Here is a 16,429-nt window from a genome sequence, read left to right on the forward strand (position 1 = left end):
ATATCCTTAAGTCCTGACTTCCAGTATAAGTACTGATCAACAGTTAAGTACTGATCTATCTTGTTCACACAAGATCTGAAAGCTAAACATAAAACATGTTAGCCATGACATTATCAAATATATCTAACAACGAATATTATTCAAAATAATTTCTTGTAGAATCATAATAAAATAATTAAAATTCCATCACCAACACACGCGTATAACACGCGCTGCACATACAGAACCAAAACCAATGCCAGAAAACACAGGGGAGGCAACACCACCGGAAAAGCACAGACCAGAGACACAGACACTGGCACAATCACACGCACACACGCCTACACGAACACACACATACATAAAAACACACACACACACACGCGTGTATATATATAAATATATACATACATACAACCGAATAAACTACCAGGCTCACTGGCATAGGAATCACGGCGGTGGCAATCACACAAGGAAGCAACAGGGACGGAAGAAAAAGGAAGAGCATGAACGGATGGAGCAAGAAACAGAGAAGAAGAAATCGCGTGCGAGAGAGAGACTGAGATTAGAGAAAGAGACAACCGAGTACAGGGGTGAAAGGGAAATGGGGAGTCCTGTTGTTTATTTTTTTATTTCTTCCCCTTCTGCAATTGTAACAGGTAACAACGTGTTTTCTGAAAAACCAACACATATCCTATTGGGATAATTACGAAGATTCTGAGGCCCGGTTTATCCCGAAATTCGATTTTAGCGAACCGAGTCACACTTAAAACAAATTAAGAAAATCATGAAAATAGTCTTAAAATGTTATAAAAATTCCGAAGTTAACAAAAACGTAAATTCCAAAATTTTAAAACCATTTCTGAAACGCAGTTCGTACCCGCATTTAGCAGTTAAACGAAACTACGCGCAGGTGAATTTAATCAGAAAAATTCCTAAAATAATTTTAAAATTCTTAGAATATTATAAACTTCATAAAATATAAGTTTCGTAATTTTTAAAGAATCCTGGAATTAATTACGAATTTTACAAATAAATATAATCAGAAAATTATTTAAAGAGAAATAATTAATGAAATATTGATTTCTCAATTTTATAAAATCATAAAAATAATTATTGAAATTATAAAATCATAAAAATAATTTTAGAGACAATCCAAATATTTATGAAAATAAAACTGCAATAAAATTACTTTTAAAAGAGAAACAAAATAATACAACTCAATAATTAAGTACAAAATTCAATCCTATACACCAATAAATCACACATAAATAATAAGAACCAACTTACAGCTGTCAAAACCAATAAATATATTTTATAAAATTATTTATTCAGCAATTACACTTTTAAGATAATACAAAATATATGAGTCGTTATAAGAGAAGCACGTGCATGCTTCGATCTTGTATCATCATGACATATTAGTTAATTAAAAGCAAACTCCTTGTGAAAATTTGGTTCAAGGATTTCGGAATTATAAATAAAGCTTTCGGGAGAGCAAAGCTTCTATATAAATGTTCATGGGTGGCACGCAAAATTTTGAATTATTGGGAATTTGCATTGAGTTTTATTGGTTACTTTGTTGGTTTTAAGTTTAACTCTGATTTTCTTTTCCGGAATGACCCTCGGGATAGGAATAAGTCATTACTTCACATATATAATAATTATATTATCTCTATGAAGGAATCTTCAAGTCTGGTTCTTATCAACATCTATATTAGAAATGAAATTTAGGATCTGCCTTATTCTATTCAAGTGGCGGTCATTGAAGCTCGTTAGAGAGCAGTTTCCGTTTAGATATGATTTTTTGACATATGATGACCTTGATACTTCAAATATTGTTATATCATCAATTTGGTCTTCATTTCGTAATTCTGCTTAGGCAGTGCCATGTCATGATATAGTGTAAAATGTTTTTTTTATTTCCTATATGCTCTTTCATTTTTTAGTTTGTTTTGAAAAATAGATCATTTGCCATGGATAAAATGATTTATTTTGATTTATAAGTGGATCTAAAATGTCTTCTATGTAATATGGGTGTTGAATTTGTGCAACATGTGTTTTCATTATCCTTATTTTGATTTAATTAGAAGAGTTATTCATATAAATTTTGAGAAAAACTTGTCAAAATATCATGTAATTTTTTTTGGCTAACCATCTCAAAACACAAGCAACAAATTATAAGCATATTCATAATGGCAACTATTTATTTTATATAGAGGCGGAGAAACTACAGGTTGCATAACTCCAAACCAAGAAATTTAATTTTAAACATTATCTATAATATACAAACAGTTGTAATTAAAGATTTTTTTCTTATATAGTACTTTTAAAAACTAGGTTACCAAAGATCTTAAATTTTCTCATGTAGTACTTAAAAAATGGTTTACTAAAAATCCATTCAAGTTCTATGAAAATCACGTTTTTATTGGAGACCTTGGAGACCACTTATGTTCTGTAACTAAAATCTTGCATAAAAATATTGCAAAAGTATTATTTTGTGAATTATATTCTACAAAGATTATTATTTAATTCAAAATCTTGTACATCATGCATATATTGCATGTAGAACGTTACAAAATATTTTATTCTACGAATCATTTTCAGTTTGCAGAACATTTATTCAAATTGCAGAACATACACATTATACTTATTAAACTTAAATGATCTTCAACAATTTTAATAAAATAGTGATATTCGTAGAACATACTTCAGAAAATAACATATTTCATAGTGTTTTGATTGCAGAACATAAGTGGTCTCCAATAAAAATGTGGTCTCCATAGAACTTGACTCCCATTATCATTTCAATTATAGGCATGTAGTTTTTTCATTCATGTCTAGTTTTCTGTTTGTTGATCTGAAGTGTTAAATTACAAGAATGTAAAATTTTCATGTCCGAATGTCTATTTGTTGGTCTCAAGTAATTATATATTTTTGAGGAAAATATTTGGCATTTCAATAAAAAGACTAGACACAGCTGTGACAAACCCCAAACTGGCCATACAATATGGTTGAGAAACAAATAAGCGATCTAAACAAATAACCACTTTTATTTTAGATCGCTTAACATAGTGAATAAAAATATTCTTTGAACTAAATAAGATTACAATTGCTTACTGAAAAATATAAACTACACCACCCCTGAAATCAACAACATCATAATTGACCTTTGTTAGGTACATGACGTGTATATACCATCATAATGATCACACTTAAGTTATAATGTCACTTTACATGGACAAATGGATTCTACCATTTGAATTAGTTATATGTTTCTATATACTCGTCTTGTTCACTTTTCTTGACAGCTCAAAATGCTATAATGAGTTTAAGGATTTCTATGCAACAGTCTTGTATATATTAGTCAAAGAATTAGGTCAATTTGGTAGACTTTTACCAGAATTTCTCTAAGTCCAATATCATGAAGTCCAGAAGAGTTATGTCGTGAAGTACATCAAAGCCATATAGTGAAGTCCAGTTCAAAGTCATATCGTGAAGTTTAAATTTAATTTATGTCGAGAAGTCCAAAATTGTTCCAGGTTGTAAAGTCCAATTCTATATTGAATTGTGAAGTCTAATTATGTGCTATACCGTGAAGTCAAGAGTTACACTATATCGCGAAGTCCAGAATTGCACTATACTGAGAAGTCTAAAATGAACAGTATTGTGAAGACAAGCAAAACAGAGTTCACGATATCTTTATGAAAGGATATCTTCAATGTAATATTCAGGATATATCGTGTAATTATTTTTATCAATAATAATTATTATGTGATTATTATATGAATTTCGGTGAATTTTCTGATAATTGGTATTGGTGTTTGGATGTGATAAAATTTGAGTATTTTAATTTTTATATGTCCATAATAAAGTATAGATAATTTTGATATTTTTCTATTAATTTATATGTTGTTATATGATTTTATAAAGGATTTATGGATTTAATAAATTATTATCCGGCTAATTATAAACTATTTTGTATAACTGGGAATCGTCCAACTTCAACCGTTTTTACAACCCAGAAGTCTCGAGAAAACTCCTTTATAACCAAACTTGATTATTCCGAGCATTTTCCGTGTTTGGACTTTTTCGATCCGGAGTACGGTTTTATCCATGCGGGTCTCGGCGCAAAATTTTCAATATAATATTCATTTCCGTAAATCGATAAAACCCGTATTCTCGAGAAATGGGATATTATGATTAAAATATTACATTATCTTCTCGTAAGTTGTGTAACAAAAATAATTATCCTAAAACCGGTACCGAATTGGATCGCTTTTATTGCTAACTAGCGGCTAAACAATCTATTTTTATATCCCATATGATCAAACAGGGTACCAATATTCCGTAAGTATATATTGCCCTTACCATATTTTATTTTATACAGATAATCATAAACAAACAGTAAAATTATATAATTTACAGAGAAAAACTCTAATATTCTTTATGTTTTCAAAATCAAACCTAAAAACGAAGGCGTTATCGAACTCGAAATCAGGCATGTGAGTAACTGAATCGAAACTTGTGAAAAGTACTATCAGATTCTACAACTTATTTCACTGCAGAAATCAAAGGTATTTTTCAATATTTTTATTTAAATTCGAATTAATTAATGATTAAAATATATTTTTTTATTTTTGATGTTGTTTGTGTGATTTGATGATTGTATGTTGTAGATAATTTTATTTTAATCATTTTGATATTATATATTGAATTTGGAGTTCAAGAACATATAGAAAATTGAGTTTAATTCTTGAATTAATAAAGTTAGGGTTTGAATATAGTATGAATGTTCTTAATTGATTTTTGGGCGTTTTTGATTCAAGAGTTATTAGTTTAATTTGTTTATACCAATAGATAGATCGTGAAATAAGAAATCAATTGAGATAAGTTTGATAATCAGAGGATATCGGGAAGGGCTTCGCTAGAGTTTCGAAGCTCGACCGGCGGCGAAGCTTTGACCGGGTTTTCCGGTCGAAATATGTACATTTTGTTGATAACGATTATGCAGACGTGTTTCTGCCATCAAGATGATCAATTCATGTTAATTTCGCGCAGTTCTGGGCTGTATTGAATGTCGCCAGAAAGCTTGGGTCGCCATTAATGGCGACCGCCTGCGAATAGTGGGGAAGGTGGTAAAATTACCACTTTACCCCTGTATTTTTTAAAAACTTACAAAATAGTCCCTTTGGTTTTAAAAACTTGCAAAAATAGTATTTCTGTTTCCAAAATTTTCAAAAACTATATTTTTGTTTACTTTATTTTCAGGAAATTGTTTTTAATAATTTAAAATTCCAAAAATCATTATTTTTATTTCTAAAAATTATTTTTAATTCAAAAGTAAACCTAAATTATTTAATTAGTTAATTTTAGTTAATAATTAAATATTTAATTGGTCAATTAATTTAAATATTAATTGATTTAATTAGTTCTTAATTAATTTTAATTGATTATTTAATTAGATTTAATTCTTTCTTTTGATTTAAAAAATTCTGAAAAATAGTTTCGAGCTTTAAAATATTATTTTAAATTGTTTTCAAGAGTCGATAATTATTATGAAATAATTTTAAAGTCAGATTCGGGTATTCAAACCTTGTAATTATTTATAAAATGATTCTTTGATCCGTTTTAATTTCGAAAAATGTTCAAAAAATTCATATTAAATACCCGGAAAATTATTTTAACCCCGAATCTTCTTTGAAAAATTAATTTTATCGAATACCTTACATGCTACGTACTATATGTGATCTAATTGATGTGTAATAAGCTTTTGTGTATATTATTTGACAATTTTTATCATAACTTTCAATCTGTAAGTCAGATTTGGGTGAAACGAAGGGTAGATAGAAGTTTGTAACAAATAAAATGAGATGAGAATATGTATTGATAAATACTTGTGATTTCTAGAAGAGAAAGAGAGACATAGAAAGGAAAAGAAAGTGGTCAGTGAGTAAGGATCAATAGGTAAGCACAAGTGAAGTGAAAGCGGATTGAGATAAGGCAAGTATTTCTGATATTCTCTGTTATACTGCAAGTAGTTCTTGAACCATTTTGATATGTATTTGGAATAGTTTTGTTTTATATTGCAAGTGCTCTAAAGTACTTAACCCTAAACCCTGAGTATTCTTATTGATCTTTGAGCCGTAAGCCTTATTCCTTGTAAACCATTGATTGTTGAATTCCCAGATCACATATATACGATACTACTCTAAAAATACATATATACCACACACAAATCCCTGAAATGGGTTTGTTTAACATACCAACCTTCATACCTTATACATCAGAAGACTAATCCTTGTAACCATTAAACCTTTGTTCTTCTATCATCTGATTCATTTACAGGCTGGAAGCCAATCATTGTACATACTCTATTATACCTTTATGATGTTTATGAATCACCCTATGCTTTGAGATGAATGTCTTTTATGATTCTGCTTATTGATTTACATTGTTCATTATATTATTATTATAGAATTGGATTGTTTATAAATATAGATCAGATTCGTGGTCATATTAGGCCAATGTGTGCCTTGGATATAGTATATAGAGCAGAGTCGTGTGCCTTACTCGGGGTTAGTGCGTGACTGATCGGTAGCCTAACTTTGATTTGTAAATTAAAAAGTGAATATCCAATTCTAATCATTGCTTATCAAGAGGACTTGATTTCTTAAATCATTTCCATTGATCCTTGTATAATCTCAATATTGTCACTTTGACTTTTTGAGCTAGTTAGCTCACTCTTGCGAATCTGTTTATGTTCTTTTCCAGTTAAGAAGGAAACTGTTGGTAGCGAGGATCCCCAGACAAGTGTGCAAGTTAGGATTCCAGGTTGAGATGGAATAAGCTAGCAGAAGACTGTTGTTTTAGTTTTGGGTTTGAAAGAATGTTTTATTTCCAAATATAAGTAAAACTAGTTGAGATTTGGTACGTTATAATATAAATAAGGTTGTGGCTTGTGTGCATACTTTAACCTGTTGTGATCCGTAGTTATGTTAAGTAGGGTCATTGCATATATTATTTTCATAAACAGGTTTATATAAGGTGTGTGTGTGTGTGTGTTGTGAACCCCAAACTTCTGACCCGCGTTTGGAGGGCGTCACATTTAATATATTATTTATTATGGTATTTTTACGACTGAACATAAAATTTAAATACATGTAGATCATCTATATTAGGACATGAATTTAACTGATCCAAATCAGAGTCGAATGGTCAAACTAGCAAAATTATTTTGAAGTCTATTCATATAAAAGAGATATTCCATTATTCTGAAATATCAAAATTATATCTTTATGGAATATATCTCCCAGGAAATATGATCAAAGAATAAATATCAAGACATGATATTTCTTAGATCTCTGTTGCAACATCAATAAAGCAACAAACTCGAAAAAGGAATATATCAGAAATATTCTTTAGATGACTCGTGCAATATCAAATATATCTTTACTCTTCACTCTAAATTTATTTTTACATCCATCAAAAGAGTTTTTATTCAAATTTTATTAATATTCATGATTGGAATATTAATATCCATTCTTATAACCCATTCCATGTAAACTTGACGTAATTTTTTCTCATTTTGTAAAATTAGCATTTCTCGGAGAAAATTATTCAAAAATACTCAAAAATATTTTCTATCATCCAGATATATTTAATATATTAGGAAATATATTTTAAGTATATATTCTAGTCAAAACTTTGGTCAAAAGATCTATCTCTTTCGTTTCGAGACCAATGGTATCTTTACTCGGAAGAAAAGGTTGATTAAACTGTTTTAAATCTAGATAAAATACTTCCACATACTAGAATAACTTGAATTTGATATGGATCATTTAAATGGTATCTTATATGCATGCTAAAAGTTTTGTAACGTTTCGAGAATTTTTGTCCGGGCACAAATTTCGAGGCTATTGGTCCCACAGTTGACCATGTTTGACCTAGTTACCATTGACCAAGGTTGACCAAAACTTGCAGGACATCATTTTATATTATTTAGGCATTTATCATATTTTTATGGTATTTATTTAAGAGTTTTTATGGTGGTTATATTTAATAGTGCTTAATACTTAATTATGTGATTAAACAATGATTAAAAAAAAGGAAAATATATTATTATTAAAATAAATCAGCTGAGTTTTTGAACTCCATAAACTTGTCTGTCTCATATAGAAAGTGGCAAAGAAACACAACTAACACACCTTACCTTCCATGTCATCAATCCATGCTACTTCCATCATCCACCATCCATTTTCCTTAAATCTCCACAATTCAAACTACCCAACCTCTCCTATAAATAAACCTCACCCCAACCCATTGTTACCAATCCAAGATCCATAAATTTTCTGGAATTTTCAATAAGTATACTCTCCTCGTCTCTCTCAAATTTCTAAACACATACTTCTTCTCAAAAAACTTTTCTCTTTTAGATATATTAACATATATACAAGGTTTTTGATATACAAGTTAGCATCACTCAACCAAACTTATTCCCATCAAGTGAGCTCATCCACTACCACTCTCCGGCCTCCCGAAGGGCTGACCAAAGTTCAATCCTAGTACCAAAATCTGGCCGAACCTCCGTCGATTTGTTTTGGCGAACTTTTCCGACCGTTTTCCAAAAGTGTTAATTTTTAGCTTCTTATTTGAGTTTCTTTTATTTGAGCTTTGTAATTAATTTCTCCACTTCATCTTAATCTCTAATACAATATCTCATATAAAGAAAGTTCTCAAAAGAAAATAGTACAAAGATTCGAATTCGGAATTCGAACAAGTACTTGATCTTCAAAAATAAATATATATAAAAAAAGATATATAAATCACAAGTACTAAATCTCTTTACTCCTCATAAGTGAGATTTCATAAATCTCTATAACTCCTCACGAGTGAGATTTCATATTTTACAAATCACACGAGTTGGCTGATTACTTGCACTTTCTTTATCTCGATCTTGGCTAACATATTTATTGAATATAAAAATATTTACGAAAGGTATCGTATAATCTTCACTAACATCTTTAGTGTTCCATGGGATTATAATTCGATCAATAGTAAACTTCGTAATTGATCAAATATCAAAGATGGATTAAATTACATGAGTTGATCAATTACTTGAACTTTATTTATCTCGATCTTGGCCAACATATTTCGTGACTATAGAATTATTACGAAAGGTATCGTATAATACCCACTAACATCTTCAGTGTTCCGGGGGATTATAACTCGATCAATAGTAAAATTCATAATCATCCATCTAAACTTCGAAAGCATAAATCCAAAGCCAATTAATTGCACTTCTTTTATTTTGATCTTGGCTTATATAGAACCTATAAATTGTGCACGAAGTTAAAAGTATACTTTGGCTCTATATTTTTCAAAACATAAATATACTAAAATCCTAAGTCAACGAGCTTAAAGGATAGTTATAATTACGAGATTGTAGCTAAAGTATTCTTCAATTTATAAATACATAATCAAAAGAAAAAGAATACTAAAGAAGTTATAAGCTATATCACTTTATATATACGACTTCTCATATTACTCCGATAAAATATATATTCAATAAAGATGGAGTAATCAAAAGTATACTTGATATATTATTCTATATCTCAAGTCAAGTATACGTGTTTAATTTTAATATTCTTATTTGAATATTATACTATCTTGTGGGCTAGTACCATGACATACTAGTTCAACCCATCTTTTATCCAAACATTTTGTTTTGTGAATTGTCTTATTAGTTTTGTAGTGAGGTGAAGTGATGTGAGGTGATTCTCGTTCTAAGACTCAAGTCCTATACGTACTAACACGGAGTTAGTAGTATTTGCACCGTGAAGAAGAGAAAACCCCTAGACCGGATCACTAAGATCCAAGACCGATAAAAGCTAAGGAAACCAAGTCTACACAAGGGTTCTACATCAACTTTGAAGAATAGCGTGGAGTTATTATCTAAGATAAGTTGTGTAGGTATTTCATTTATTTTGAGGTGGTAGCTCTTGTGTTACGCACCAAGAAAAATACTTGTAAGGGTGTAAAGGCTTCTCCGCCTACTAAAGGAGCGAGTTTATTATAAGGAAAATCCTGATTCCGGGAGAGGAGCTCGGGGACTGGAGGGGTGAGCGAATCTATTAGAGGTTGCGCCATCACGAACCAGTGTAAAATCACCGTGTGGTATTGTCTTTTTTTGCACTTTATTTTCCGCACATATAGACTGCATAACTACACAGTAAAGTTTTAAAACGGGATAAATAATTTTAAAAATTCCAGAATAGTTTTTAAATTGGTAATTAAGGTATTCAACCCTCTTCTAGATTAATATAGCCCTCTTACGAGACCTTAAAATTGGTGTCAGAGCGGTGCTTTTTAACGTGTTTATTCACGACCTCCTCTATTTGATGGCACCAACTTTGCAACATGGAAAATGAGATTTCGCATCTATGCTAGATCTCAAGTGTAACATCCCAAATCTGGGGTCAAGATTTGGTATCACTAAATAATCTTTACATAATATAAAATAATATACAATGACCCCTTAATTCCGGATCGTTTACAGGTTATGGTATGAAACAAGAATCTAAATTTCTAAAATTTACAACAAGTGGGATACAAGTTTAAATACCTTTGTACTAATTCCCTTGTCTTATTTTTCTAACATCTTCATCCTCTTGCAGCAGAGATCTTTCTAACTTCTGCTGTCTATTAAAAGCTATTCACTTTTATCCTCATTTATTTTTGAAAGAAATAAGAATTTGCAAAGCAAGAGTGAGCCAAAAATGCTCAGCAAGTACATAACTGATTTCCATGTATCAATATCAAAGAAACTTTTCTGACACAATTTTTAAATAATTGATAAATATTTTTATGTATTTGAAGTAGTTGTGCGAATAAATATTGGACTTTATTAGCCCATAATCATAAATCAAAGGTGACGAGCAATTTACTGATCCATCTTTTGAATCAGGTTTTTTTCCGGTTTTGTTGTCTTAGTACTTTTCAAGAGGGAATGTCGTTAATGGAGATGTTAGGTCACACACACTGTAGAGGGGGTGAATACAGTGTAAAATACAATCAAATCGAACTTTAATATCTTAAGTAACAAAAAACAAACTTTATTGAAATAATAAACTCTGTTACAGTATGGAACTGTTATCTCTCAGTGATGAACAAATATTACGAGAGCTGCTAGGGTTACAATGAATAATCTTCTCGAATATGATAACACTTATAGTGTAAACCCTATGTCTGTGTTTATATATTACACAGTTACAAGATAATCGCTAATTGATATGGAATATAATTCTGCTTCCTACACTACACCATAAATGGCCTATAGCAACACTAAGAAAATGTTACAACAGGCCCAAAAAAGTGTTACCACAGCCAGAAAAAGCCCTAAGGTAACATAAAAATTAAGTTGCTTTTTTTCGAGTTACCTTTGGCCCCTAAGGTAACATCCCCTTTACCCTGCTGCAACGTTGAATTTTATGTTACAATAGGCTTCAAAGGTAACATCAAAGTATGTCTATAGTATCATACTATGTATGTTACCTTTGTACTTAGAATTTGTAAAAAAAATGGACCCTACATGTGGACCCCACCTGTGGGCCCCACACGCGGGACACAAAAACATTGTAATATTTTTTTTCCTACTGTAAGAGTTTTATAGTGATTGGTATTATATTATACCAATTTGTTTGTAACATTGAAGTACCTAATATAATAAATTTCTAAAAAAAATTGACAAAATTTATTTGTAAATTGAACATGCCACAAACCTGTTTTTTATACAAGTCAACAAAATAACCAAAAATAATACAACCTTGTACCTCTAACTAGGTATAAATAACAAGACAAGCTAACTGGCTAATACAAATGCACCCTTATCACTACAATTAAAAGCACCGACTTTTAACTAATCATCAAAATCTCAGTAATTGGCTTTGAACCGCTAACATCTTGTTGCGTCTCATCTGCTTCTCTAATTTTGACTCCAAGTTACCTCTGCCTTCCTGTGAGTCAATGATGTAAAGTTTAGTTTACATCTATCCAGCAAATCCAAATATATATGAACATATAGAAACAATCAAGACACACAATATATGTGTTCTCATATTATTATGAACTATGGCAAGGCCCCGAAAAGGGCGTTAAAATTATTTCCCGGGAGAGATCATTTAATTAGACCCAAAACTCTGGTGACCTAAAGCCTCCTTGTTCGCGTATCTTGTCCACATTTTTCATAATTCCCAACACGGCTAGAAATGCATTTGGTCCGGATGCACATCCCCGGTCTGCTATGCATAGAAAATTTATTTAAATGAAGGATGCTGCGTAACAGAAATGTAAAATAACTTTGGACCCTGAAAATTGACAAGATCATTCGTGTTGATACCCAATTGTGTGTGTTCAGTTCATATGAAAGAGGCTACAAGTGTACTTACAGGGTGAAGCCATGAAAAGTATTATCATCAGTAGAGGTAAGAAAGCCAGACCCATCTGGAGACCTACACAAACTCATCAATATCACAAACAAATTTCAATAATAAGTAAAAACAAAAACAAATGGGCACTAAACAAATATCAAGAAAATCAAGAAAAGGGGGTTGTAAAAATAAAGCATTAATATTTTGAGAATCTTTATACAGTGTAGTGTACCCAGAATTTACACACATACACTGAATTGAAGAATAATCACAGGACATTTAATCAAGTATCAAATCAATCAAAAAAATGACCAGAAGAACAGAAATGAATTTAAGAATCAGGATAAACTCCAAAGATCATTAAATAAAACATTCTCCTAGAGGATATGAGCTATATATCTTTTGCCATATAGAAATCTGATGAATCTATTTCAATGATTTTCCAGGTCTGTTGCTGTAGGAAATGAACTGTTCTTAAAAGCCTATAATGGTTCTAACCTAAAGACATTGTTACCTGCTATGGAAAACATTCAAAAGGCTTTGAATGAAGTTGGCCATAACAATATAAAAGTAACCACCCCACAAAATGTTGATGTATATGAATCAGGTTCAGGTGTTCCATCTGATGGTCATTTTCGCAGCGATATCAAAGACATTATAGGTAAAATTGCGAAATTTCTCAGTGACAACGACTCTATGTTCCTTGTTAACATCTACCCTTTTCTGAGTCTTTACCAGAACCCAGATTTTCCTGTCCAATTTGCTTTCTTCGATGGAGGGGCCAAACCTGTTCAAGACAAAAACATTAGCTACAACAACATGTTTGATGCAAATCTTGACACTCTTTATTGGTCTTTGAAAAAAGCCTGATGCTAATGCCAAGATGGCTAAAAAATTCTACGACGGATTTTTCAGAAAAAATGGCAACTAACAAAGGAACTCCTCTCTATCCTGGCTACATTGAGTGCTACCTTTTCAGTCTAATGGATGAAAATCTAAAAAGTGTAGCCCCGGGCCCATTTGAGCGTCATTAGGGGATTTTTAGATACGACGGACAGCCAAAGTACTCACTAGACTTTACAGGAAACGGGAACGATAAAATGCCAGTTGTAGCAAAGAATGTGCAGTATCTTGAGTAGCAATGGTGTGTGTTGGACACCGACAAAGTCAAGAGTCCTAAGGATGCAGAATCCAATGTACAATATGCATGTACAATGGGTGATTATACCAGCTTGAAGGATGGAGGATCATGCAGCAATTTGGATGAAGCGCATAAGGCATCGTATATATTTAACAATTATTTTCAGATTCAAAATGAAGATGTGGAAGCTTATGACTTCAAGGGCATATCAAAGATAGTGAAGCATAATGCATCTACCAGTTGTCTTTTCCAATTAGCTTTACAAAGTGATGGAATCAGAGTCCCCATAACATATAGATACATATTTAAAGATAAATTGTGCCAGCTACAAATACTTTTTACTTGTATAAAAGAAAATGTGTATCACAACTTTGTGTTTGTGTGTGTCAAACAGAGACAGGGAACTATGCAAGTCTATTATTCATATAGTAAAGTGATGTGTAGTTTGCCCAAATTTATACCAGCAATAAAGATCTTCTTTCAAGGTAAACAAGGTGAGCAGAAATAATATCATCAAAAGCAGCAACAGATAAATAATCAATCCCTGAGTTCCAGAACAGAAGAAGTGTTAGTACACAAGTAACACCACTCTTTTTCAACATAAGTATGCGTTGTTACCAGAAGACGTATATTTTGTACTGTGCACTATACGAGATAAGACTGTAAGCCACATAATTGTTTAGCTCAGATAAGAACTTAATGCGAAAAAGAGAAAAACTTCAGATACGAACTAAATATATGAATTGAAATATCTTTAAATAACCAAGTACTGGATAATTTTATTAAACCGCAAACATTTACCAAAGTGATGAAATGATTTGATGGCATCTCTACTTACCAACAAGTTTTATGTCAGTGTTATCCACCAGCCACTGTGCCCCATCCTTCATGAAGTCCACAAAGCTTAAGTCCAACTCCTCCTTCCACATTAGTCCCCTAAACTAACGCAGAGATCATAAATAAAATTGCACCTGATAATTTGTACATAATTGTACCGAATACAAATGATCAAATAAACCATATCTAATGGCTAGTCCAATCTCAATTAAATTCTCATAAATGATGCTATTAAGAAAAGTTAATTCTTAAGATTCAAGCATGTCAGTGCCAGGATAAAGAGGATATTTAAGAAAAATGTATAGGCAAATAATAATACTACACATATCGAGTACATATATATATCCACAAACATCCCTCTACTCCCCAAAAGCACCTTTCCGAAAGTAGGCTATTCTATCCTTGTGTCGATTGATATATGTGAAGGCATCTAATCTAAAATCAAATTAACTAAACTTACATCATTCCGTCTTTCATCAGAATCAGCAAGCAAAAGAGAATTAACCAGGTCTGAATGTACCAGAATTTGAGCAACACGTTCAATTTGTGGCTGCCTTCCAACAACATGAAAAAAATATTTCTAATTAGGATTTCAAAAATGCCCAATTTCATTTTTTTAATTAGATCATATTAATTAAACAGAAATATACATTATTAGAGGGGGAGAGAGGGGGGGAGGGGGGGAGAGGGGGAGAGAGAGAGATGGTGGAGACAGAGAGAGAGGAGATTACGGGCTTATCGGAGATGATGTGTTTGTCGACGGGGAGACCCATGCCGACGCCGACACCATTTGCTGCCATAATACGAGAAGCGACGTGGTTTAATTTACCAACCATTTCAGATTATGGATTCAATTGATGTCAATTGATGTAAACCCCCAATTTATTTGAATCTCCAATCCGTAAGACGATTAGATTCAATTCAACTAAAAGCTGAGGTAGATGATTAGATTCGGTTCAACTGAAAGTTGAGAGGAAGAATATAAAACCCTTGTCTGAGAGCTGTTTAAAGAGAGAGAGACCGAGAGGTATTTAGATTGGAAAATTTTGACTTGTCCAATTTTTACCCGGGCTGTTCAAACGCTTCTCCAAATATTTTGAGTCTACTCTCCCCGCCTGGTCGAGAGCCCAATGATAACCAATAATGCTAATTTCATTTTATTTTTATTTTTTAATAAATTTTTTAAGTATAAATATTGTAACTAATTAGTATAGTTTACAAAATTTAACAAAAAAATTATTTTATCAATCTTAGCTAATATTAATATTATTTCTTAATTATATTGTCAAAATTGATTAATTTTGAAGTCAAATAATTATATATATTTTATTTTTTGTTAAATGTTATTTTTTTACCCATTAACGCCCTATTGTAACATAAGTTTCCACATGTTACCGTATGCAACACTTTGAAGTTATAGTAACATGTTACAAAGACTATGGTAACATCAAAAATATTACGTTGCGGTAGGCTAAAATGAGCATAGCTAAGGTAACATAATTTTGTAACACACATGATTAAACCATTGCGATAGGCCATCTATGGTGTAGTGCTAAAATATATCAATCAGATATCTTTTCTTCCAAGTATTCCATTCTTCACGGAACTCCTTCTTCATGCATATCTCTTCTTATGTTTATCTCGATCTTCTTTCCTTTAATCAGCTACTATCCTTATTTGATTGTCCTTCAGCACTTAAGTTCTGATATCCAATTTCTGATGATTATCTCCTGATAATATAAGTTCTGATATCCTTAAGTCCTGACTTCCAGTATAAGTACTGATTCCCAGTTAAGTACTGATTTGTCCCTAGTTAAGTGAGATCTGAAAACTAAACATAAATCATATTAGCCATGACATTATCAAATATATCTAACAATCTCCCCCAACTTGTAAATTAGCATAATATACAAGTTTAACAGATATTTGATGATGTCAAAAACATTAAGTACAAATGCATGAGAATTAGACTAGATAGCTACAACTTACAGTCCTTAAAGCTTTACCAATATTTAACTTCTGATAACAACTTCAGTCTGTACAA

General features: G+C 31.5%; 1 protein-coding gene across 1 annotated transcript; it reads left to right on the plus strand.

Moving 5' to 3' along the window:
- Window positions 1-493: 493 nt before the first annotated feature.
- LOC141714547 (glucan endo-1,3-beta-glucosidase 5-like) lies at window positions 494-13,277 on the plus strand. The gene is made up of 2 exons (XM_074518061.1): window positions 494-638; window positions 12,868-13,277. The coding sequence occupies exons 1-2, from the start codon at window positions 494-496 to the stop codon at window positions 13,275-13,277; spliced, it is 555 nt and encodes a 184-aa protein (XP_074374162.1).
- Window positions 13,278-16,429: the final 3,152 nt, after the last annotated feature.

Source organism: Apium graveolens, chromosome 3, assembly GCF_009905375.1.
Source record: "Apium graveolens cultivar Ventura chromosome 3, ASM990537v1, whole genome shotgun sequence".
Lineage (NCBI taxonomy): Eukaryota > Viridiplantae > Streptophyta > Magnoliopsida > Apiales > Apiaceae > Apium > Apium graveolens.